The 27,425-nt window shown below is 38.7% G+C and overlaps 1 protein-coding gene across 1 annotated transcript; it reads right to left on the reverse strand.

The window, feature by feature from the left end:
* Positions 1-8,032: 8,032 nt before the first annotated feature.
* On the reverse strand, positions 8,033-25,474 carry LOC110674855. Its single transcript, XM_021839369.1, has 2 exons — positions 24,978-25,474; positions 8,033-14,721 (listed from the first exon to the last, which is right to left on the reverse strand). The coding sequence occupies exons 1-2, from the start codon at positions 24,980-24,982 to the stop codon at positions 8,784-8,786; spliced, it is 5,943 nt and encodes a 1,980-aa protein (XP_021695061.1). The 5' UTR covers positions 24,983-25,474; the 3' UTR covers positions 8,033-8,783.
* Positions 25,475-27,425: the final 1,951 nt, after the last annotated feature.

Here is a 27,425-nt window from a genome sequence, read left to right on the forward strand (position 1 = left end):
ATTCCAAAAATCTGTACCAATCTGTACTTTGTCGTGAAAATCTGTAATCTGTACCGTACAGAATCTGTACCAAAAACTATCAGGAAATCTGTACCTTTCCAGATAAATCTGTACTTGTGGCAACACTGGTCATGCCAGTTGATCGTGAATGAGCCATTTTACGAGACGTTTCGGAACAGCTGATCGCCGCAACGGCGTCAATTGACAGGAGACCTGGGATTAAATCCAGCGTGATTTTCAATTACGCCTCATCTTACCAAACGAGGACATGGAGAAAATGACAAAAAAGAGATCCAAAAATGTTCGTTACTGCAACATTACACCTAGTTATTGTATCAGCTACCTCTTTGTTACCCATATTGCACATAAAAAAGCACTTTTGTGATCAGAAATATTTTAATAATTTTTCTCCATTTAAGTTTTCACCTGGATGAAAAGCTACGCTAGAAATGCGCAGTCATCAACCATCATCATCGCGAAAACTGACGCCGATGATTGAAAAATCCCAGGTCTCCTGTCATTTGACCAGGCTTCGTAAAATGGCTTATTCACCACAACGTGGTGGTAAAACCATAGGGGAAAAAGGGGTCTGCATTTTTTCGAGGTGAAAAAAATTGTAGGGGACCGAGGGGTGAACTAACGTGCCGCAAGTTTTTCATTGTTTTCTTACAGTTAAAGGCTCCAAAACATATCGGTTTCTTAGGAAAGTTTGTTCAGTAAATTGACAGAGAGCATATAAGCAAAAAAAAAAATTTACGGAAATGATCTATTCTAGGGAAAGAAAACACTTTCACTTAACGCTTTCTTATTCCGATACAACTCAATACAATCACAGATAACAGATGTTTAAGTCCGATTGTAAAACTGTGTAAGGCAATTAATGGTGATTTTGAGTGGCAACACAAGTAGCAACATCATGGAGGCGCTGTTATCGCTAAGTTCCCAAGGTGATGTCTGTGGCGAATATGAAACATTTCAAGATACTTATATTCACCACTGATTGCAGCAATACGTTGTGTGGCGGCGCTAGTGTTTTCAACGTGTGTTTGTTTGAATATTTACACAAGTTTTCAGAAGATGTTTGTTCTAGCATAAACATCTGTTATCTGTGATACAATTAATCCTGTATGGAAGAACAATTGGAATTAAGGATTCCAATTCCTCCTGGAGCTTGTCTGAAAAGGGTTCCACTTCAGTATTGAAGTAAAAACCTTTTCTTATATTGTTTTTGTTTGGCGCCAATTGTTAGAGGTTCTTTAGGTTGGGAACCACTATTGTCCTCAACCGGGCTTTTGCCCTGGGCCTCAGGGTCGTTTCAAATTGCTCCAAGAGCATGGGCGGAAAAACTTCCCTTTAAAAAACTCAAACATAGTCCTACGTCAAAATTTACGTTTTCAAGGTGGACACAAATGAAATCAGGAGATGGGGGATATTCAGGGCTTAGATTGATGATTTAAAAAAAGAGTATAATTTTTCATAATTTCTAATTAGAGTATAAAATTCATTTTAATTTGAGCGCATTTTGTATCTCAATGAAAGGGGAATTGAAAGGATAAAGGTGCTTGTACATTACCACCACGCTTCTACCATTGCGTTGCGGATCTCGGTGCTATCTGCGAAGACGGCCGGGGAAACACGGCGAATCACAATCGGCGAGGGCTGTCTTCAGGAGAGAGGTCGCAAAAATAATTTGTCGGCCGGGCCAAATGACCAGGATGGCACACCCGAGGCTTCTTCTTCCGTCACTACACTAGTTGACCGGGCCAGAATGGAGTGGCTGGCACATCGTGGGCTTCTGTTCTTCCATGGCGAACTTCACTTGTCGACCGGGCCAGAAACGGAGCAAACAGTACACCGGGGCTTCTTACGTTTCACTTTTACCACTGTCGTAGCACTGAACTTTTCGTTCCCTATTAAAGAGGAACAAAGCGAGAGGTGAATTCGCGCACAACTTGGCAGGATGAAATTCGTTCACCAATTAGAGACTGCTGCCACGGTGACAAGCAGTTTTAATGCTTTGTTGGTGTCGAACGGCTACCAACATCGATGACAGTTTCTGCTGGTGGCGGTGTGTAGTCGGCGAATGGGAATAGGGATGGGGATGTTCATGTTGGGATTATTTCGATGTTTCTTTGGATAATTCATTTTTTTTTTATTTCATTTTATTTTAGGTATAAGTATTTCAATTTTAAATATTTCAAATTTTAATTCATATTATTTTTAAGCAGTCGTAATTTGAATAAAAATGATAATAGTAATAAGAGTAGTTATAAGAAAAATAATAATGATAAGAATAATAATAAGAGTAATAGTTTGAATAATAAAAAGAATAATAATGAACAAAAAGCTATTTACAGGGAATATTTACAATAAGACAAATGTAACCTTTTTGAGAGGTTACAAGATGTACTATGCCGTTTGAAGCGGAGCATTTATGGGCTCCGGCAATCCGCTCGATGCTGGTGTAAAAGGCTCCAAGACGTGTTGCTGAACTGCGGATTGAAGAGATCGAGTGCGGACCCATGCCTGTATATTAAACTGGTGGGAGAAATCAGAGTGTTGCTCATCGTTTATGTCGACGACATTCTCCTGGCATCGTCATCTGAAGGGGAACTGAATAAATGCTTCGAACACCTTAACGCAGAGTTCGAGCTGACATCTCTAGGAAAACCGCGACACTTTCTGGGGATTGAGATCGTCGTGAAGGAAGGAGTTTACCATGTGCGCCTAATGAACTACGTCGACAAGTTAATTGAGCGAAAAGGAATGTCTGAAGCATAGTGTAGTGTGCAATGCACGGGTTACTACGCATAGGAGGCTAGAACGCCAATGGACATTGCAATGCATTGCAATTGCATTGGATATGTGAAGGCGGAAGATACGAGTGCACCACTGAAGGATCCTAACGTGTACCGTAATCTCGTCGGTGAACTGCTGTACCTAGCGATCGTAGCGAGGCCGGATATTGCTGTTGCGGCGGCCATCCTTGGTCGTAAATTTGTGGAGCCTACGGAGTACGACTGGACCGCAGCCAAGCGAGTCTTGCGGTTCTTGAAGGGGACGAAGGAGTGGGCTAGGGGGAGATCCCGATCAGGTTGAAAGTTGCATTGGGGGATAAATCCATTATCGTGAGAGTGAGTGAGAATTCGGAACCTTGTTTAGAATAAATGAATTATTCTTGAACTAAAGGATGGAGGAGTTGTAGTAGTGACAAACGCTTGAGAACTCGCTCAGAGAAAACAAGAGATAGCATGATGAGGGAAAAGGGAATTTAGAGAAAGTTCAGCTATGTAAGGAATAGGCGAAATATAAATGATCAGAAGTTTTGTGACTACCATCGAAACAAGACGTGTTTTACTACAATCGAATATACAACAGAAATCTTTAAACCTCTCACTTTACAAGTCATTACAACACTTAGTACAAATTTCTTTAAAATCCATCGCCCAGTTTACAGGTTTATTTTCTGGTGAGTACAGATGGCGGAAGTATAAAACGAAGAAAGGAATTTCTTTCAATTCAACGAGGTGTGGTTCTCATTCAAAGTAACTTTATTCAAACTGAAAATAAAACCTAGGCATATATATACACAGTTCAAATCTCATTCAGCTTCCTTTTAACTTGATCATTTAATGTATTTAATGTTTTCTATTCATCAATCACGTTTGTTTATTTTTTATCCGATTGATTATTTCTATTTATTTTCAAATTATTCATACTGTCTTAATGTTTGCATATAATCACATGAAACAAACTTATTAACTAGATAAGTCCACAATTATTCTTTTTTAAAGAATTTGGCAACAGGCTTCTTTACAAGGCTGCTATTTGTGTTGCCATTTGAATTGATCGATCGGTTCTTTTCCATTTTTTCAGAATGAACTTGAATGCGATGCCACCGAACATGAAACAGAGACAAACTAGTAGAACCCTTAATGGGTTCTACTTCAAAAACTACATTCGGTCCTCATGGGTGCCCTAGTTTGACAGATCACGATTGCATCTTTCTCAGCATTCTAGAACTACACAAGAAATCGGGTTGAAATTCATAAATTTGCCTTATGAAACCACGAAATCGAAACATAAACCTTGCGATCAAAAGGCCCGTTCGTATACCACGTGCCTATCGACGCCTTGATGTGGAATGATGCTAAAGCGACACATAACGCGTTCGAATTGCATTAATCGCTCCACCTTCCATAAGGAAAAATGTACGAATTTCGACAGTCCAGTTCGCTGTGTGGAGATCTTTTATCGCCGTAAAATCTAGGGCAACTGCGAGTGACAAGAACGTCTTTATTTTGACTTTGATGCTACCTATCACCTGACTGTTGATTACAAAATAATATGTGTTTGTTTTTTTTCTTTTTTTTTCATATCATTTTATAAATAATCTCTATTGCAGCGTGAAATCAATTACTACTCTCTCACATCTTTTCTATTTTGGTGGCGACAATCGCCCTCTGCAGGGCCTATTACACAATTACCTATATTTTTCTGAAACAAACCAACTGAACAATCGAGGTGAAATTTGAGTTGAATTCCAAATTAGTCAAATTAGTAAGATGATGGACGGTGGGTTCGATCTGCTTGGATGGAAAATCAGTTCAACTTCTTTGCCATATATTTACTATAAGTGATCTAACGCAAAGCTAAAATGCGAAGGTGACGCTGTACTAGAATGATGATTGATGCACCCCAGTTGAAGTTACTAATGATAACGTAGGAAGAAAAATCGCCACAATCATTAAACTGATAAGATTTTGGCAACAGGGCGATATCCAAAATTGAAAATTTCAGTGACAGTAAAAACGAAATGCTGTAGCAAATAAAGCACCACGGAAGATGAACTATACACAAGAAGTTATGTATTCTCATTACGCTTGATTTATAATCACTAAAATTTTGATCTAGTTTCCTAATTGCAAGTAATTTACGTTTTTCATTATTTTACATAAGGCAATCTGACATTTATCCATCTTTCTCTTTCCTGCACACGCATGCATATGGTTTGTTTTCATACGGAAACCGTTTCCATATGAAAACACTAAACAAAAAATCCCATTTGATCTTGTTGCTGGAAAGAGAAGGGTGCGAGAGCCCTATACGTTTTGACAGCTCTCGACTACCATTCTTCCATGCGCTTGTGTTGAAAGTTTAAGAAATTTGAGAATCCAGCGTAGCGCGATCAGTGAGTGGAATACAAACATTAGTGTCGCCGCTCGGCGGCCAGTGAGAGAAACTGAATGTTCGAACGGTTGTTGTCTACACTTTTTACCGCTGGCACCAACTGTTAGCGTTCAAGAACGAAATAAACAGTCGTTACCCTATTCAAAGCACAGGGAACCGTAAATATTCATTTGAATATGCAAAAATTTCGCTACCGAACCTCAGGTTTGATCGCGTATAGTGAGTTCAGGCCCAATATGATGCGAAAATTTTTAACAAATTACAGCATATTATTACAGTAAGGACCCGATTTTGTCGATTTTGTCACCCGATTGGTGAATTTTAGGCTGACAAAATCAGGACATTATATTTTTCTCATGTTTATCAACTTTTGACGTGTAAATGTTTTTGAAAGGGCCTATCCAATAAAACAATATTTATTTTCTGGAAATTTACAACTCAAATAAGATACATTTGAAAAAAATGTATGGCAGACATTGACTGTGAGACTCAAACATATAATTGTATTTGAAGACGAGTTAGTTTGAACAGGCCAACAGCGTCATAAATGCATCTAATAGGCATAAATCAGCTAATATTCGCCGAAAAGGCAAAATTTTCAATACAATCTTTTGCAAGAGTTGAAGCAGGGTTTCATTTTAAACATTGAATGACTCTCATTTTGTTTGACATTCCGAACACGTTCGTTAGTTAATGGCTGTGGAAGTGCTCAAAACAACACAAAGCTGAAAAACAGGCTTTGTCCTCGTTGGAACATAACACCTGAAAGAATAAGATGAATATTTAGAAGTCAAATGTATGATTCCCCAACGAAGTCATCTGAGTTAGTTTTACTGGCATCTAGCTATGAAATCGATACTACTTTCAGTGTCTAAACTAGCTTTGAAGACAACAAAATTGAGCCACAACAGATTCCCGTTTCCGCGTAGTTCGACAAATTTTAGTAAAATATTTCAACAAAATCTCAATACGAAATCAAGTATTCAGAATTTGAGTGTGTCTATTAGCCAGCATCAATTTAGTACGTTATACTACAATTGGAAATTTTTGATCCCTCCCCCGCCTTCGTAACGCTTTTTGTACGACAGTTTTAAAAACCTTGAATGAGTCGTAACTCTTGAGCTTACCTCATCCTCCCCTTCGATCGTTACGTAATTTGTGGACGGTGCCTCAATGGTGTTAATCCAAATTAAAGCTTAACCTTTATAATATCTAACCTGAGGGTCGTTCTTAAATTATGTCACACTCTTAAGGAGAGGGACGCTTCAGCGAAACGTGACGATCCATACAACAATTTTGCAGTTTTCATACTAGAAAAAAAAAGAAATAAGTTTTCGACGTTCAAATATTTATTTCGCTCAGTTCAGTGACGAGATACAAGATTAATGTCTATGGCACAGTGAATCAAATTATCATCAAAATAGACGAAAAACAAACAACAAAGCAAGCTCGCTCACAACCGTTTGTCGCAACTGTTGCGGATAAGGACACAATATAAAGCAAAATTGTCATGACAATCACAGAGCGCAACATTGTGGCAACCTTTTCAACTCGCGATTAATCAGTTATTTTAAGCACAAAACCAAATTTGTTTCATGGATGCTGTTTGATAATGCGTCAATGTTTACCAACACGGAGAAAATTCTCGAAAATTGCAATGCGAAGCCCAGAAAATCGCTGCGCACGTGGTGATAGATCTTTGTTATATTCTGTTCAAGTGATGATAAACTCATGTTGCGGAATAAAATTGTTGCAACAAGAATAGGAGGTGACAATGTCTTTGTTGCTGCGTGTTGGGTGACAATTGATTCACTGCTATGGCATATTAAAAATGTATGTTTATGTGAATACACTTTGGAGTCTATTCAGCACCCCAGAAACCTTCATCTTATTAATAATTAATAAGAAAACAAGCCAAGAGGCCCCTTATCCTGGCAAAGTCCGAATCTCAAAATATAATAATGTCCACGATAAATAAGATCCGAAGGTGGCGATTATTGCCTACTATTCGCTTACGTCTCTGTTCAGTGATTAAATACAAAATTGGTGTTTAAGACAAATCTGAACAACTAAATGAGAATATCATTTCATTCGCCCAGAAGCGTATATGCCCTTATAATATATACTATATATTAGTTGGGAATTGGCTCTTGGCGTGGAATATCAAGGAAAAAACAATCAGAAATTGGTCTTGGACCACCTTACTGGTTAGAAGTTTCAGTGGTTACTCAAAATACCTTGGTTGTGCACCTGAGTTTGTAGTGACCTTGCACACCATCATTTTCTTTTGTCTAATCATCAAATGTAAACATAACCAGAAGAAAACGTCTTGCAACCGTGCGTGTTTTCAATTGCGAATAGTTTTACGTATCCGTTCCCGGTTTATTCCGTCTAACCAACGTGCATCCTCTGTCGAACCTGTGCACCTCGACCCACAGGTTATGTGCCCAGTGGAGATTTTGCGGAAAAGTTGTCATATATCACACTGAACGGCGAAAAAGTTTTTGGTTGAAAATTCAGCGTTCGGAACGGGGAAAGCGTCGTCGGTCGCGGCATAGTGTGCGTGAAAGCAAGTTCGCGAAGCTGAATAATCAAAACTGGCTGTCCTGGAAATTCAGGATGGAGATGCTCTTGACCAGGGAGGAGCTCTTCTACACGATCGATGCGCTAAAGCCGGAGCATGTCACCGATCAATGGAGCTACGGTGACAAAAAGGCTCGAGCGACGATGAGGTTATGTATTGAGGATCACCAATACAGCCTCATAAAGACAACTCTCGGTCAGCTCTAGAGTGTGGTAGCTAGAGTTGGTGAATGTAAATATTGATTGCTTTTATATGAGCGTGCATGTTTGATTTGAGCGTGCATGCTTTATATGAGCATGTATGCTTGATTTTATCGTGCGTTTTATTTAAGCGTGTCAGAATTGACAGCTAGAAAGTTTGGAATAAGCCATTTTACGAGACGTTTCGGAACAGCTGAGCGTCAAAACTGCGTCAACTGACGCCTCATCTTACCAAACGGGAACATGGAGAAAATGGCAAATCCAAATCCAGATCCAAAAATTTTCGTTACTGCTATAGCTATAGATCTATAGATTATACCAAGTTATTGTATCAGCTACCACTTTGTTACCCATTTTTCACTTAAAAAGCACTTTTGTGATCAGATGTATTTTAAAAATTATTCTCCATTTATGTTTTCGCCTGTATGAAAAGCTACGCTAGAAATGCGCACAGTCATCAACCATCATCATCGCGAAAATTGATGACGATGATTGAAAAGGAAAACTCCTAGAGCGGGATGGTCACAGCGCTGGAAAGTAGACCAGATGAGGACTTGACAGTCGAGCTGGTCCGATCGAAACTCTTGGACGAGTACGAGCGTCAGAAGGAGCAATTCGGTCATGGATCATTCGGCGATGCAAATGCGTGCATGAAGTCGCACCGTGTTGTGAAGAAAAGTCCGACATTGAGTGCTTCTTTTATAAGAAAATGGGCCACATGAAGCTAGACTGCTTGCGGTTTGAGGCACTGAAGAGCAAGGGTGATAATCGAGAAGAAGGACAAAAGAAGAAAAGTGATCGCTCGTAGGCTAAACAGGCTCAACATTTGCTCCGTTGTCAATCAGTAATTTCACAACCTCAAGACGGCCATTTTGGGATGCTATATGCAAAGATGTCGACCCTCTAGTATTCTTTGTGTCAACATTTGCTCCATTATCAATCAGAAATTTCACAACCTCAAGATGACCATATAGGGATGCATAATGGAGAGGTGTCCTTCCTTCATTGTCCGTAGTGTCAACATTTGCTCCGTTATCAATCAGTAATTTCACAACCTCAAGATGACCATATAGGGATGCATAATGGAGAGGTGTCCTTCCTTCATTGTCCGTAGTGTCAACATTTGCTCCGTTATCAATCAGTAATTTTACAACCGTAAGATGACCATTTCGGGATGCATAATGGAGAGGTGTACATCCTTCATTGTCCGTAGTGTCAACATTTGCTCCATTATCAATCAGAAATTTCACAACCTCAAGATGACCATATAGGGATGCATCATGGAGAGGTGTCCATCCTTCATTTTGCGTAGTGTCAACATTTGCTCCGTTATCAATCAGTAATTTTACAACCGTAAGATGACCATTTCGGGATGCATAATGGAGAGGTGTACATCCTTCATTGTCCGTAGTGTCAACATTTGCTCCATTATCAATCAGAAATTTCACAACCTCAAGATGACCATATAGGGATGCATAATGGAGAGGTGTCCATCCTTCATTTTGCGTAGTGTCAACATTTGCTCCGTTATCAATCAGTAATTTTACAACCGTAAGATGACCATTTCGGGATGCATAATGGAGAGGTGTACATCCTTCATTGTCCGTAGTGTCAACATTTGCTCCATTATCAATCAGAAATTTCACAACCTCAAGATGACCATATAGGGATGCATAATGGAGAAGTGTCCATCCTACATTTTGCGTAGTGTCAACATTTGCTCCGTTATCAATCAGTAATTTTACAACCGTAAGATGACCATTTCGGGATGCATAATGGAGAGGTGTACATCCTTCATTGTCCGTAGTGTCAACATTTGCTCCATTATCAATCAGAAATTTCACAACCTCAAGATGACCATATAGGGATGCATAATGGAGAGGTGTCCATCCTTCATTTTGCGTAGTGTCAACATTTGCTCCGTTATCAATCAGTAATTTTACAACCGTAAGATGACCATTTCGGGATGCATAATAGAGAGGTGTACATCCTTCATTGTCCGTAGTGTCAACATTTGCTCCATTATCAATCAGAAATTTCACAACCTCAAGATGACCATATAGGGATGCATAATGGAGAGGTGTCCTTCCTTCATTGTCCGTAGTGTCAACATTTGCTCCGTTATCAATCAGTAATTTTACAACCGTAAGATGACCATTTCGGGATGCATAATAGAGAGGTGTACATCCTTCATTGTCCGTAGTGTCAACATTTGCTCCATTATCAATCAGAAATTTCACAACCTCAAGATGACCATATAGGGATGCATAATGGAGAGGTGTCCTTCCTTCATTGTCCGTAGTGTCAACATTTGCTCCGTTATCAATCAGTAATTTTACAACCGTAAGATGACCATTTCGGGATGCATAATGGAGAGGTGTACATCCTTCATTGTCCGTAGTGTCAACATTTGCTCCATTATCAATCAGAAATTTCACAACCTCAAGATGACCATATAGGGATGCATCATGGAGAGGTGTCCATCCTTCATTTTGCGTAGTGTCAACATTTGCTCCGTTATCAATCAGTAATTTTACAACCGTAAGATGACCATTTCGGGATGCATAATGGAGAGGTGTACATCCTTCATTGTCCGTAGTGTCAACATTTGCTCCATTATCAATCAGAAATTTCACAACCTCAAGATGACCATATAGGGATGCATAATGGAGAAGTGTCCATCCTACATTTTGCGTAGTGTCAACATTTGCTCCGTTATCAATCAGTAATTTTACAACCGTAAGATGACCATTTCGGGATGCATAATGGAGAGGTGTACATCCTTCATTGTCCGTAGTGTCAACATTTGCTCCATTATCAATCAGAAATTTCACAACCTCAAGATGACCATATAGGGATGCATAATGGAGAGGTGTCCATCCTTCATTTTGCGTAGTGTCAACATTTGCTCCGTTATCAATCAGTAATTTTACAACCGTAAGATGACCATTTCGGGATGCATAATGGAGAGGTGTACATCCTTCATTGTCCGTAGTGTCAACATTTGCTCCATTATCAATCAGAAATTTCACAACCTCAAGATGACCATATAGGGATGCATCATGGAGAGGTGTACATCCTTCATTGTCCGTAGTGTCAACATTTGCTCCATTATCAATCAGAAATTTCACAACCTCAAGATGACCATATAGGGATGCATAATGGAAAAGTGTCCATCCTACATTTTGCGTAGTGTCAACATTTGCTCCGTTATCAATCAGTAATTTTACAACCGTAAGATGACCATTTCGGGATGCATAATGGAGAGGTGTACATCCTTCATTGTCCGTAGTGTCAACATTTGCTCCATTATCAATCAGAAATTTCACAACCTCAAGATGACCATATAGGGATGCATAATGGAGAGGTGTCCTTCCTTCATTGTCCGTAGTGTAAACATTTGCTCCGTTATCAATCAGTAATTTTACAACCGTAAGATGACCATTTCGGGATGCATAATGGAGAGGTGTACATCCTTCATTGTGCGTAGTGTCAACATTTGCTCCATTATCAACCAGTAATTTCACCACCTCAAGATCACCATTTTCAGCAGCCGTATGGAGAGGTGTCCATCCTTCATTGTCCGTAGTGTCAACATTTGCTCCATTATCAACCAGTAATTTCACCACCTCAAGATCACCATTTTCAGCAGCCGTATGGAGAGGTGTCCATCCTTCATTGTCCGTAGTGTCAACATTTGCTCCATTATCAATCAGTAATTTCACCACCTCTAGATGACCATTTTCAGCAGCCATATGGAGAGGTGTCCATCCTTTATTTTGCGTAGTGTCAACATTTGCTCCATTATCAATCAGTAATTTCGCCACCTCAAGATGACCATATAGGGATGCATAATGGAGAGGTGTCCTTCCTCCATAGTTCGCAGTGTCAATATTTGCATTGTGATCAATTAGCAATTTCACCATTTCAATATAACCTTTGTCAGCGGCTGTATGGAGAGGAGTTCCATGAAAAATGTATTTTGAATTTACTCCTAACTTATCTATCAGCAATTCATTGACATCAGTAAAATTATAACCGTACAGAATGTTCACAGATAATTGAAATTCACCAAGTAATGCCTTAACTAAACCGGTTGAACCTCCATCAGCTGCGGCGTGCATAAGAAATTTGTGGTGTGGGTCATTAGATTTGATTTTTGACTCTCGTAGCAAATGCATTGCTATTTTCTCGTTACCACCAAGACAAGCCCAGACGACAACCACTGTGTTCTGACTATACAGACTTTGCACTATTTGCATTTGTTCAGAATTTTCATTACACTTGTGCTCCACCATTAAGAAGAAAAATTTTCGTACAACATCTCGATCTTGTATTATTTTCATCAGTGAAAATTTGCATTCATCTATGTGATCAAATATAAATTTTGCAACAAAGTATTCAGCATACGACAAATGAATGAAATCTATTTTATCTGCAGATGAGGCACTGACTAGCATAGATTTTTCATTTCCTCTCCGAAAACGTTCCAGAAGTCGATTGTTGTTTTTATTAAACGGAGGTTTCTTTATAACATCTTGCAACTCTTCGATTTTCAAATATTGGATGGCTAACAATTGAAGTTGTTCCATAAAGAAGTCAAAACTAGGTTCTATTAGTTCACCAATTTCATCCTCAATTTCATCATATGCGTATACAGCTTTTCTATCGTTACTCTTCATTGTTAAGTTGAAGGATATTTTCACAAACTTTTCAAACAAATTGAGTACATTAAGTTTTTCCGACTCAAATGTACAAGTTGCATCAGCTGTTTCAGTTTTGAGAAACTTCTGAAAATCATCCGCATAAACCTCGGCCAACATTCGTATCATAAGGGGAAGCCCTGTGAAGTCGTAATCGTTCCCTTTGATTTCGTTATGGAACTTTTTGAGCAGCTGCTCAGCAAATTTCATGAAAAGAGCTTCACTGCTTTCGCCCCTCCAAAACAATTTTAAAAATTTTACTTGTTCGTTGTAGTCGAACGGTTTCAGCTTCAACGCATGCGCTTTAAATCTGTCCTCGAGCAGTTTGCAAACATGTTTCCTTCCCGTAATTATGCATTGAGTGTTCTTTTTCTCCAGAATTTTTTCAAATATTGTCAGTACTGAATGTTGGTGAGCTGGATTCATTTCATCGAACCCATCTAAAAGGAATACAATTTGAATTTCCGAACTTTCCAAATAATTTCGCAAAATATTCCTACTCTCTTGGGGCAATTCATGTTCGAAGATGTGCAGGGGATCACTTTTTTTTTCTTCGCGAAAATTAAGATTTTTTAAACGGATTAGATAAACGGCTACATTTTTAAGGTTTTGTGATTGCCAAAACAACTTATAAATTAATGTGGTTTTTCCCATACCGGGTTCTCCAATAAGTATTTGACATTTTGTTCCTGCTGATAACGCGTTCTGCTGATACATCTGTTCTATGAAATCCTGATCACTCATTTGGATAGTTTGTACTTTGCTTTTCTCTTCAAATGATTCGTGATTCAATGTAAAGCGATTAGTTTGTGGTTCTATTTCGTCGTCGTCTTTTTTATTTATTGTTTTAATTATGGTGCGCGAGACATATATTGATAAATTGGCTGCAATCAAAGAATGCTTATTTTCAAATTTTTTCTTCAATTCTGACTTTATATTTTGAATGCAATTCAAACCCTGTTTTTGAAATGTAAGATAGTATTTTTGTTTCAGTATCTGTGCGTGCCATTTTTTGAATACTTCGTCAAAACAGTCTAAAAAATTTTTTGATTCCCGTTCAAGATCACTGTCAACCCACCGTGGCATCCAGGAGCTTATCATTTTCTTGGCAACACTTCTTAGGTCAGTTGGTTGTTCTGCACAGAAAATTAAACTTTGAAAAAAATCCCGCATTTGTTCTTCTTCGACAATCACAGGAAGAAGATTGTTCCTCGATTTTCCGGTAAAAAAAACACTTTTCAAGCTTTTAACAGTTTTGTCATCTAATCTATTCATTGGAAAGTTTTCATTCGGCTTCAAATTAAACTCGGCAAGCATCCATCGATGAGTTATCATATCTTTGCTATCCACTGCAGGCTCTTTGAAACTTATTTTTCCATCAGCAATTTTAAGAATATTTTGCAATGGTGTCTTGTATTGCATCAGCAAATCGGAAATTTTTCCAGTTTTTACAAGTTTGTCTATGTCTTTTTGGATTTGGAACAGCTCTGAATTTATTATATCTTTAATTTTTCTGACTGCTTCATCGTTAAGTGGCTCAAAACAAAGATTGTTCTTGGAATCGCACCATTTCATGATGCTGTTCACGTTTCGTATTTGGATATTCATCAACTGGTTAAGCTCATCGGTTCGTTTCAGTGTTTTATTAGTGAATATAATGATTGTTGGTTTATAACCTTCAAAAACTTTGTTTTCTCTAATCCTCAGATACGACTGAATATACCGAGAAAAAGCAAAGTCTTTGCTTTTTCTCGGATCATTAGGGAATAGGTCGTTGAATAATATGTGCTCTCCATTATTGGAATGTTTGGCCTGGAATAACAACACCTCTTTGGATTCTTCTTTGAAAATTACCACGTCATCGAATTTCTCTGCTGCTGTCATCTCTACGGCCAGCTTGAACTTATTTTCTTCCAAGGAAGCCGCTATAAAAGTTTCGAATGCGAGATCCTTCTCGTAATTGATGCCATGGTTGCCGTTATTACTTCCACATTCGTACCAGTCAGTAGATGTTGATGCCTGTTGAGCTTCCATATTATTGCAACTACGGAAAAATAAATACGAAAAGAAAACATTTTTTTATACAGATAACAGATGTTTATGCTAGAACAAAAATCTTCTGAAAACTTGTGTAAATATTCAAAGTGAAACACGTTGAAATCACTAGCGCTGCACCCCAGCGTATTTCATCAAACAGTGGTGAATATCAGTAGCTTGAAACTTTTCATATTTACCACTGACATCGTAGCAGTGCCATCACGATGTTGCCCTTTGCACGCTTGAAAAAGGTACACGGAGTCACAAATCTACCCAAATTTGACTTCTTTTGACGCAATTCGGCTCTTCCGGGTTAGCCAAATTTGGGTTAACTGACTTATAGCTATCAATAGGTAGTTAACGTTTGACAACAGTGAAAAAAACAACTCAGTGCAAAAACAAGCTACCCAGCATTAGCTTTCGATGTCTCCGTAGTGGGTTGAAACATTAAAGTTGGGTAAACTCGAAAGAACTCAAATTTGGCTTATTTCATTGAACTTCGAAGCTAGGTCGGCGCGTCTCTCCCTGTTTTTGACAACATTGCTATTGAGAGAGAGGCAAAACAACCCAACCATGGGCAATAACTAAATGCAGTTTACCCAAATTTGAGTTGAAAGAAGTTATTTTTTGGGTAGTCTGATTTCTCCGTGTATGCAGTGCACCCCCGCTAATTTGAACGGTACCTCATGCAAACCATCGGGGTTCATTTTGACGTAGAAGTACGTCTTTCTTCTCTATACAGGAGTGAAATTGGAATTTCAAAACCAAGAGCGTTACGCTGGCATGAAATATTTTAAACGTTTATAACTTTTCGCTGGCTTAACGAAATTTCTTGATTAGCACCTCAATCGAAAGATAAGACATCAAAGCTTCATGTCGTTTACTTACTTAATCCCTCATACCTGTCCAAATAGTTTAATAACTGTTTTAAAATAGAACGTTGATTTCAAGCAAATCTATAAATAGTGGTGGCTAGAGAAAATTTGACGTCATTTGCTTTTCACTCTCCGATTGGCTCGCATCTCAGCAGGCGACAGATCGGCTTGCTCTGACCGGGTGTGCTTCTCAGGCACAAACATCGATAGCGAAGGACGCCCCCGTTTGTCTTGCTTCGCTCAAATCAAACTGTCGAGCGAGCGAGAGAAGATGCCGTACGAAGCCAAAGCCATCACCGCTGCCGCCGCCTAGAAGAAGAAGAGGAAGCAGTCCACAGGTGAATTTGCGGTCGAACTGTGAACACGGTCGGGCGAGTCATTCTTGCTTTATGGTTCACCGCTTGTTTGCGTTCACCCAGCCATCGTCATCGCCGCCGCAAATTTCATCGGCCGAGGAGCTTCAAAATTTCGACTCGTGATGAAATCATCATTGGTGGTCAAGAAGCAATCCCGTTAGGAGCAAATACCAGAAGCCCCCTGAGTTTTGCTGGTCCGAGCAGTGTTATTTATCCGTAACAACATCGAAGCTAACAAAGCCATCGGCTCTTTTCAGAGCCATCAAATTTGTGGAAAAGAGTTAAAAGAGAAATATTTCCGACTTTATTTATAACTTCTAAATTTCTAATATTCTATGAAAACTATTGATTATCAATAGCTCGTATTGAATATTTAGGGAATTCCAACAATTATGGTTCGACCAATTTCTCACGTATTAGTATTCTCCACAATTTTCAAGTAATTCCAAGCCCAACACATTATTGGCACATACCCATTTCCCAGATTGGTCGATCAGAAAGCGAAGAGCACAAAAGGGAGGAGCATCATCTGCTATTCCAAGGTTATAAAACATGCTGCCTTCGTTGGATTCAGTTTCATTCCATTTTCGCTTTCGAGCAGGTAAGAGCTCCTCCGAACTTGCTTAGCGAGAAGTACCTCGCTGCTAGAAGCCTGCTGAGCTGTTAATCCAGCATCTGGTTTGTGAAATCGCTCAAGATTGAGCTACGTTTCCAGATTTCAACTAAATCCCTGTGATCCGCTACCCTGTTGCTGTTGTGCACCCATGAAATATTTAGCTGGTTTGTCGAATAAACTGAGAACTTCTCATTCTTCTTCTTCTTCTTGGCATTAACGTCCTCACTGGGACAGATCCGGCTTCTCAGCTTAGTGTTCTTATGACACTTCCACAGTTATTAACTGAGAGCTTTCTTTGCCAAAGTTTCCATTTTTGCATTCGTATATCGTGTGGCAGGTACGAAGATACTCTATGCCCAGGGAAGTCAAGCAAATTTCCATTACGAAAAGATCCTGGACCGACCGGGAATCGAACCCAGACACCTTCAACATGGCTTTGCTTTGTAGCCGCGGACTCTAACCACTCGGCTAAGGAAGGCCCCAACTTATTCACATGCATTTGCAACTTTTTCGATTTTCCATACAAAATGACCAATATTGGTAAGTTAGATCTCAGTTATTTATGGAAATATTTTCGAATGAAACTTTCACAGAACATCAGATATAACTTGAGTTTTAACATATGTTTTTGATTAATTTTTCCAATCACAAGTTTATAAGTAATAACGGTTTGACTAAACTGTAATTTTCGACGAAAAATACAAAACTTTTTATCTTAAAATCTGATAGCCTTACACAAAAAATGTCTTCAGCAAACTTATTTATCTCGTCAAAATCTACAACTTTGCTGAAGATACCATGAAGCTATTCCTTCAATATGTTTAGTTATGTCAATTATAAAAAATCGTCAAAAAATTCACTCTAGTCAAACTGTTACTGCTTTTTAACGTGTGATTGGAAAAATCACTCAAAAATATATGTTAAAATTTAAGTTATGTCTGATATTCTGTGAAAATTTCATTCAAATCGGTCCATAAATACCTGAGATATGGTTTATCAAAGTTGGTCATTTTGCATGAAAAATCAAAAGAGTTGCAGTTTTTTTTCTCAGCGAAGAATCGCACCATCAACGAAAATAGCGCGAAAGCAATAACCAATCGCGTGCGAGTAGCGAACGGAGTGACGAAACAACCAAGCGAGAGCCCCACCACTCGCCATCGGTGAACGGAGCTCGAGCAAATAAAACCACTGGTTGTTCTGCTCCCAGCTCATTCATAAATCGAACGGATCAAGCAGCGGAGCAGCAAAGAAGAGCGCGTGAAAGCCACAGCAGTGTGCGTGTAGCGAATGGAACCAGAGAGCAATGGAGCGAAAGCAACAACTGAAAAACATTCAGTGGACGGATTAGGGTAACGGTCGTATTTTGGACCCCCTAAGGAACTGATTTTAGTTTTTTGTCCCAATTAATTAATTGCACAGCGTAACCAAGTCAAAGAACATGCCAAAATGTAGAGAAAAACTTCCCCTACGAGATAAAAATGCCCCTAAGATCATGTAGGATCCAAAAAATGTCGAAAATAATTGAATTGTGAAGCTCTGTTTTTCATTATTTTGGACACACCAATACATTTTGGACCCTCAAAGTATATATTTTGGACCCCCGGCATTTTTTATCGTTTGGCGACAAAGTCCACGACACTGGTTGTATAATATGCTTGCCCATAGTCTAATCAATCGATTGACAATGGAAAACTAAATAAATTCTACGCTTTTAGTGCAGAAATTTGAAAAACGTTTTTGTTTACATTCGAAAAATTTCTGACGGCTTCAATTTCTGTGTGTAAACTGTTGTAACGGTTGCATGGATGAACCGATTAAATTAAATTAATTTCAGATAAAATAAACACATTTTCTATGTACAAACGGTTGATGCAAGTGCGGAATAGTCCTATCTTTCCAAATGGCATGCGAATTGAGTTGGTCTTTCGATTTAAACTGGGAAATTTGCAGGAAAATGGCCCAGGATGTCCAAAATATATAGGGGTCCAAAATATATTGGTTACCCTAGTAGTCAGCGTCAACCGGCGACCTGTTGGAAACTAACGCCAGCGAAATATACACCATCTGCTTCTCCTTACCATTCATATTCTTGTACTTGATGAATTCAATGAAATGGTTTGGTTTGGCGATGGAGCAAAGAGTTATTAAGGATGATTTTACTTAACAAAGAGTTGTTGATAAATATTCCAATCAATAAGAATTGTTTTGAAAAAGTTCACTTTTATCAGAATTTTCCTCGGAAAATTTCTGCTTTACCAAAGAGTTGTTAATGAAATTCCTGCAGCAAAGGGTCGAGTTTCTCCCCACGAATATTTCCAGCCAGGACCAGTCATGACCCCCGCTTCCAAAATTCTCGAGTACGGAAATTGGAAAATGTATTAAAATTGCGACAGATTTTAAATACTGTTCAATAAACTGTTTCTTGACCAATTGTAATGAGCAACTATTGATCTGAATTGATTTTTCTACATGTTGTCTATTGCGTTAATCTGAGAAATAGGCTATATGAAATTGATGTCTTGGCAAGGGACGTACAAGATGAGCATTATGCTGTTATTGCATCCCGACGGCACTGCAGCAGCGTTCTCGGACCATCCTCAAGTTGTCGTATTGTCGATTATTCGTGATAAATCAGATATTGTATGATGCTACGAGATGAATTAAGAGATTATAGCAAGTATGTGGTAAGCACATTAAGAAATATTACTAGCTGTACTGTGTTTATCACGAGAAGTTCTTACTAGCTCGAAAGTGTAAATGAAATGAACCAATCCTGTTGTTGTTACAGAGGGATTTTAATCCGAAGGTCATTCGTCCCTTAAATGAACCGAATCTGTCGAAGATAGTATGTTTTACATAATTTGAATTGCAGACGATGCTCCTCCCATTCGTATTCTTCGCCTTCTTCTGATTGACCAATCTAGGATAAGATACATGAAGTTGATGTCTTGGTTAGGGATTTACATACTTTGGAAAATTCACATGCGCGTTCGTATGAACAGTAAAAATATCAACATTATTTTAATAGCTTACAATTACCGTAAAACGGGGTAACTTTGATAGTTTTTTCGAAGAAAACTTGAATATTTATGCATGCTGTTTCAAAGAATTATAATTTATATTTTTAAAACAAGTACTGGCATCTTACCTATCGATTGCTGTTGATAGATTTCCAAAAGATTTATTTTGAATGGATATATAATTTTTCATATAATCGAAAGTCGGTTTTCTGTTTTGGGGTAACTTTGATAATGGAGTATGCATCGAACAAAATTGAATGAATTACGAACATTTGTAGGGCATTGCATACCTATAGGCGTTTAACGTTATATGGAAATTTGTGACTTAGATTACAAAAATGGTCCCAGTTTGTGAAAATGCTTTTCACTAAGAGATTTGAGACCGTATTCAAGTTCTATGATAACTAGGCTGCCAAATATAAGTGGCCAACTATTCAAAAGTACATCAAATAGTGATCGTAGAACAGATTGTTTGTAAGCGTTTTAAAAATGCTAAAATTGTGTCAATTTTTAATATTCGTGTAAAAAGCCTCAAATGGTCTCGATTCAAATGAAAACAGCTTTTATATGGAGTGTCATACTAATATTCTTCAGTTTTGCATTCGTTTTGCTTAACCGATTAATAGAAATTATGATATTTCGTTTAGTATGTGGTGGGTTACGCACTATCAAAGTTACCCGCATTATCAAAGATACCCCGTTTTACGGTAATTAAAATCATGCATGTTTTGGTTTCGTGCAAATTTTAAATATTTCTGATCAATGTTCAGTGTGTTCTGATTTATATACAACCGTCGTGCGCGGTGACATTGGTCCATAAGGGTGACTTTGGGCCAAGATTTTTACAGCAAACTAAAACCAGAATAATGAAAACAATGTGGCAAGCTTCAAGAATACGTTATAAATAGCCACTGGATGGTCATGGATTAGTTTTTTTTGCCTCCCGTGCTAGTCAAGAGATGCATCGAAATGGGCGGTCAAAATCACCCCCTAGGACCAATGTCACCCCGCACGGCGGTATGACATTTGCAATAGACAACATGTTGAAAAATTTCAGATCAATATTTGCTCATTACAATGGGTCAGGAAACAGTTTGTTGAACAGTATTTAAAATATGTCGCAATTTCAATACATTTTCCAATTTCCATTCTCGAGAATTTAGGAAGTGTTCCCCCATTATATGATAAATCAACGATGCTGTTAGAAATACCATACAATGCTGAGTAGTATGATGTTATTACGGTCCGACGGCGCTGCAGCGGTAAATTCTCAAATTCATGTAATTATGTGGGATAAATTATGTGAACCTAATTTTAGTATACCGCGATATTTAGATCATTATACATAAATCAGTAAACATCATCCAATAAACCCTTTTATTACCGTATGTTGGCCCTGAAAAGGGCCGATTGAGCTTGGACGCTGTGACCACGAGTTTACTACGAGTCGAAATCTAGAAGCGCGGATCGGTCAACCTAGAAATCTTGAGCGATTTCACAAACCAGATGCTGGATTGGCGGCTTGAAGATTAACAGCTCAGCTGATTTCTAGCAGCGAAGTACTTCTCGCTGAGCAAGTTCGGAGGAGCTCTTACCAGCTCGAAAGCGGAATTGGAATGAAACTGAATCCGACGAAGGAAGCATGTTTTATAACCTCAGAATAGCAGATGATGCCCCTCCCTTTTGTGCTCTTCGCTTTCTGATCGACCAATCTGGGAAATGGGTATATGCCAATAATGTGTTGGGCTTGGAATTACTTGAAAATTGCGGAGAATGCTACTGCGTGAGAAATTGGTCGAACATGAATTGCTGGAAGGGTTGGCATCAACTAAATATTCAATACGAGCTATTGATAATCAATAGTTTTCTTTATCATGAAGGTAAATTTCTGATCCATGGGTGCCAAAATTATTACAATTGTTCAATGAGAATGTCTTTTTAAAAGCATTCTTAATATGTCGGAATTTTGTTACATGTGATAATTTTGCTAATCAAAGTGTTCCCATAAAATATGGAACATCAAAGACGCTGTTGGAAATGCTACTCTATTTAACAATTGTTTAGGAATGTTGAGCACTCACCCCGACGGCACTGCAGCAGCGTCCGCGATTACAGTCTCAAAATGTTTAGTCATAAATTATTCATGACAAATGAAGCTGTGAAATTGATTTAGGAATATAAGAAGTCATATATAAAGTCGGAAATACTTCTCTTTTAACTCTTTTCCACTAATTTGATGGCCCTGAAAAGAGCCGATGGCTTTGTTAGCTTTGATGCTCTTACAGGATAAATAACACTGCGGGATGTTATCAGTTGATTGCCATGGTCAAACGGGGAATCCTCAACTCAAATGTATAAATTTGAGCAAGTTATTTGCTTATACGACGAACCGAAAGTTTCGTGGCGTGGATGGCGCACAACAGTAACAGGTAGTGGATCACCGGGCTTAAGTCGAAATCTGATGATGGCGGCGATGACGATGACTGGGTGAACGCAAACAAGCGGTGAAGCACAAAGCGAGAATGACTTGCCCGACCGTGTTCACAGTTCGACCGCAAATTTTCCTGTGGACTGCTTCCTCTTCTTCTTCTTCTTCTTGGCGGCGGCAGTGGTGATGACTTTGGCTTCGGACGGCATCTTCTCTCGCTCGCTCGACAGTTTGATTTGAGCGAAGCAAGACAAACGGGGAGGTCCTTCGCTATCGATGTCTGTGCCTGAGAAGCACGCCCGGTCAGAGCAAGACGATCTGTTGCCTGCTGAGATGCGATCCAAGCGGAGAATGGAAAGCAAATGACGTCAAATTTTCTCTAGCACCCCTATTTATAAATTTGCTTGAAATCAACGTTCTCTTTTAAAACAGTAATTAAACTATTTGGACAGGTATGTGGGATTCAGTAAGTAAACGACATGAAGCTTTGATGTCTTGTCTTTCAATTGAGGTGGAAGGAATTTCGTTAAACCAGCAAACAGTTATAAGAGTTCAAAATATTTCATTCCAACGTAAGGCTCTTGGTTTTGAAATTCCAATTTCACTCCTGTATAGAGAATTTTTATTTTACTTTCAAACTGTGCGGCATAATCAAATGCATACGCATTCAGTTCCCGATGGTTAGTGCCTGTCCTTTTACTGTTCATAAGTCGCAAGGTGGAACTTTCCCCGAGGTCGTGTACGACTATGACAAAAGCCAGGATCAGCAATTAGTATATGTTGGTTTGTCGCGGGTTACTTCACTGCAAGGACTATTTTTGACAAACTCAATATTTTTAAGTTCCACCACGCCAAAGGCAACAATTCTCCCAAGAGGGTTGACTTGGGGAATGAGCTGCAGCGCTTAGGCAATCATCGATTAGTGACGCTTTGAGACGAACTGCGTGAAATACTGGATCATAGCGGCCAAGCCTGCAAATTGATGAGTATCAATGTACAGAGCCTAAATGCGCATGCAATGGATATTGCTACAGACCAAAGCACTGGACCGATTCTATCGATTCTAACAATCGAAGCACCCGAGCTATCAAACATCTAATCTACTGGAGGAGTTTGGCGAACTACAGCTGGAGCCAGAAACCGATCACCCAACCAAGCGACACAAGAAAGCAACGACCATACAAACAAATTCAATCATCTGGCATTATTCCTAGAACGCCAAACACTGGTTCTCGGAACCACAGAACGACAAATGGTTCTTTTCAGGACTACCAAAATGAGTCCAAAGAGAGTTAACTTCTGAAAACTTCATCCGATCAATAACAACACAAAACTAGTACATTTACAAATTCATACACATGACAAATCAAATTATTTATCATCGTAGTTCTACGTCAACCCCGCGGTAATGTAATAGACATTACCAACCCCAATTTTTAATTTGAACATCTGGTCACACTAGAAACGTGTTTCTGGTTACCGCTTTCACTGTTTTGTTTTGATTCTGCGTTCTGTTCCACGGCGTTCCATCTCACTTCACTCCGTTCCATGAGGTAAATGACGTTTGAACCATTTTAATCTGAACGATGTGCAAATTAGCGGGGTACAGATTAAAAAGTGTTCAGATTAAATGTGGTCAAACCAACGGGGATTCCCGGTATTAAATAGCGTAAAAGTCATACTAACAGCATACGTTGCACAAATGGCTTTATTCATATTCAGTTTCCATTGGAGTCGCTTTTGACATTTTCATTCTGGCTTTCAACAGTCTTCCTCCGATCTAGAGTGCCTGTAAACAAGAGTTACGTCATGTTCCACTTTTGACAGGTTGGAACGCGGGTTTGTATGGAAATGACTTTTATAGTGTGCTTCCCAACCCACGTGTTTGGTTGCGTAAGAAAGGGGTCGACATTTTCACAATTTTCGACAGTCTATCGTCAACAATCAAAAGTTTTCCTAATTTGAGTAAAATGTTGTATAAATTCCCGACCGATTGGTGGGAAAATATTGAAAATCTACCTGTGAATGGCTGAATTATTATTATTCAAAATCTTACATAATTTCATGACGGTCGCAACATTTTACATTTTGAATTGACACCCAGTAAATTGCCGTAAGACGTAGTTAACGTCAAAAATGTATGTTTATTCCAATCAATGATTTCAGAAAATTTTCATATGTTGAATTCATTTATTCATTATTTCTGAACTCAAGGATATGTGGAAGAATCATCCCGTTATTTAAAAGCCTTGTTAAGGTCGCACGGGACGTCATCATAATCATCCTATCCATCTGAAGAATCAAATCTCAAGAACCACTCCATATATCGATGCGAAAATTGTATCACTATAATTCTCAGCGTCATCGGTTCATTAAAACTCGAGATTTGCTTCTGCAAAATTTTGATGACAATTGTTGGAGTGAGACAAAAGATAGGGAAATTAACACGGTTTCCCGTGTCACCTTGAAGAAAATTTCTATTTAAAAACCTGTTTTTATAACTCGTTAAGCTAAGAGGCAGGTTCGGTTGCAGTAGGGTAGGGACGTAACGCCAGAAAAAAAGAAGAACAAAAAGAAGAGTAAGAGTTTCCGTGTGTTGGAATTATCAATTCACTCTGCCAAAACCTCAGCCTCCAACTTTTAGTGGGACCCATGCTTGAAAATCCACGGAAATTATTTTTTAGCAATAGCCACAAAATTCAACATGTTGAGTTCTAACAAGGTGAAAAACTCATCCTATTACTTAAATTCAAGATTGCGTCAAAATCCAAGATAATTGCCAATATTTTTTTTTAGTTTCTAACAAAAGCTATATCCTTCCTCTTGACGATACCACTGAGTTTGATTTGTGTTTCAAGGGAAATATGAGACATGTGATTTGTGCCGATGGCTGCGTGGTTTCAGCGAGAATCACTCAATAAGAATAAATCTGGAAAAACCCGTGAATTGAATCATGGTTGCCACTCACCTCATTGAAATATCTCTCTCAATTTTGTATTCAACTGAAACTGCTCACAAGTAGTAACTGCAGTCTTTGGAATCTTTCAATGATTTTTCTCGCTAATGCACAGTTTATTTCACTTCACTTTGCGAATGGTTTATCCGCTATGCAATACTTGTTCGTATGTTACCAACTCTTGGTCAAATTGATCGCACTGTCTGCACCACATGGAAACTTAAAATGATGGGATCGTCCAAAGATGTGGTATCACTTTGCCAACAATTTTTAACTGAACAAACCGCTTTGAGACCGAATGGTTCAATCTGCTGCGTAACACTGTTGCCTTCCTTGCACTTTTATTGCGTTCAAATACAAAGCTCACCTACCGTCACTTAGTTTTTCAGTTATCTTATCTTATCCTCTGGATCGGTAGCTGCGTTTCTTCGTGCTCTTTTGATTCGGTCTCGGCTGATTCGTTTACAATGACATCCGTCTGGCTTGGTAGTCATACCCAATGTGATGGATTTTAAAATTAGCCAACAAATCGCCAACGAAAGCCATGCAACGATCGATGAATCAGGCTTAGTTCATTCAAGTGAGCAAAATGAATTCTAGGAGTAATCCACGTTGCAGCTAATGGGAAACTTTCTGGTGGTTGGTGAGTTTAGATGATAGAGATATTTTGGTTCTTGGAAAAGTACAATTTCATGGTGAAAGTTCATAATGATAATTTCATTTCGTATCATGTGGTTTAGATGTCAGGTAGGCCAAAGATCCCTATAATCGAAACACACATATGAAGTGGGACTCGGATATAGAATTTGAATATATTTTCTAAATTCAAAAATATAATGCTTTTGCAGGAAATAAATTTTGTTCCATTTCTTTACCAATATTTTGCGCATTTCTTTCACTACTGGACTAACTCAAAAGTTTTTAGAAGTGCGGGAAAGCTAATGAAAGAGCACGATAGCATCAAATTGATTCAGTTTCTTCAGCGGGATTATTCATCGCGGTCCAAAAAATATGTGATCTAAAGACACCAACATGATTCGAAGCAATCCCGCACTTTTATTCCCAGTTCAGCAGTGAAGGAAATACACAACAATATGATAAAACATTTGCGCGAGTTAGAATTGATTTGACGCTTCCACACTAATTATGATTTGCATGTTCCCTCAGATGATAACAAAATATAAAAATATAACCTGATAAGGAGGTGTTGTTATGTTCCATGGTTATTTGAAAATGATGAGTAAACTAGCTATCTAACTGAAGTTTTTCTGAAATAAATTTGACTGCTCCAATGGCAATATTGAAAATACATGAATATTCGCATGACCACCCTAGCCGTTGAAGAAATGAACCGTTTCTCTTCGAACGCTGCAGAGGATGGAATTAGCCAGGGGACTGACATGGCTGTCATCCTGCATACATTTCTGCTCTTCCTCACATCGTTTTGGTACTTCGCGTTTTGGTAGCCACTTTCTGGTCGGTTTGCCCTAACCTTGCTCCTGATTTTCGAGTATACGGCTGCTAGTGCTAGATTCTGGCAATTAAACATATAGCATTGAATCGTCGTATTCGATGACGCTTTTCATTAGTTCATTATTTTGTTAAATGTTTTAGGTATCAGCGAGGTATCATTAATGTATCTTATCCATAAAAACATATGTTTCGTCCCTCCCAAAATGAACAAAACAAGAACACTGGACGCCATGTTGAATTGATGTTGGGTTGGTAAATATTGGCTCATGCCACCCCCCTGGTATTAGCATGGATGTTCGGGTGCGCGCATAAGACATGCAGTTGTTTCCCCCAAGATTATTTGGTTTTCCAATATGAAAGTATACATGTTTTTATATACCAATAAATTGCTGAGAAAATTTGCAATCTATTGGTGCTAATTATGAGGCTGAAAAACAATATTCATATTCCTGTTGTTTACAGTTTGGACTTAGTAATCTTTTCGAATCATTCTTAATTTCGTGAAAGTTTGCTGCGAGGAGAGGTCAAATCCACTGCAGATACCCACGGATCGTATTATTCTATCTTGATAAATGGTGATAGAAATGCGAAGATGAAAAAATGATGGAAAAAGCGACTAAGTCCGAAACGTAAACAACAGGACCAGCAGCTGACAAATAAGTGAGGTTAGGCTCGTCATATGCAGCGCTCTACTGTAGCCTGATTCATCGATCGTTGCATGCAGTGTCTGCATATTTCAATATACAGTCAACATCACCGATCCTCAGTAGGGTCCGTCATCGTTGAATTCTTCTTTGTGTGAATGTTTTTTTTTGACAATACATGCACGAATCTGGTAGAACGTGCATTCAGTTTTTCAATTACTTTTTCCCCACTGATTCTCATCCACTTACTGACAGCAAATTCAATTCCGCTAGTGAAAAAAATCATTTCCTTCAGAATACCCCACAAAAACATTCGCAAATTGCAAAAATTATATTTTTCATT

The sequence above is a fragment of the Aedes aegypti genome, chromosome 1, assembly GCF_002204515.2.
Source record: "Aedes aegypti strain LVP_AGWG chromosome 1, AaegL5.0 Primary Assembly, whole genome shotgun sequence".
Lineage (NCBI taxonomy): Eukaryota > Metazoa > Arthropoda > Insecta > Diptera > Culicidae > Aedes > Aedes aegypti.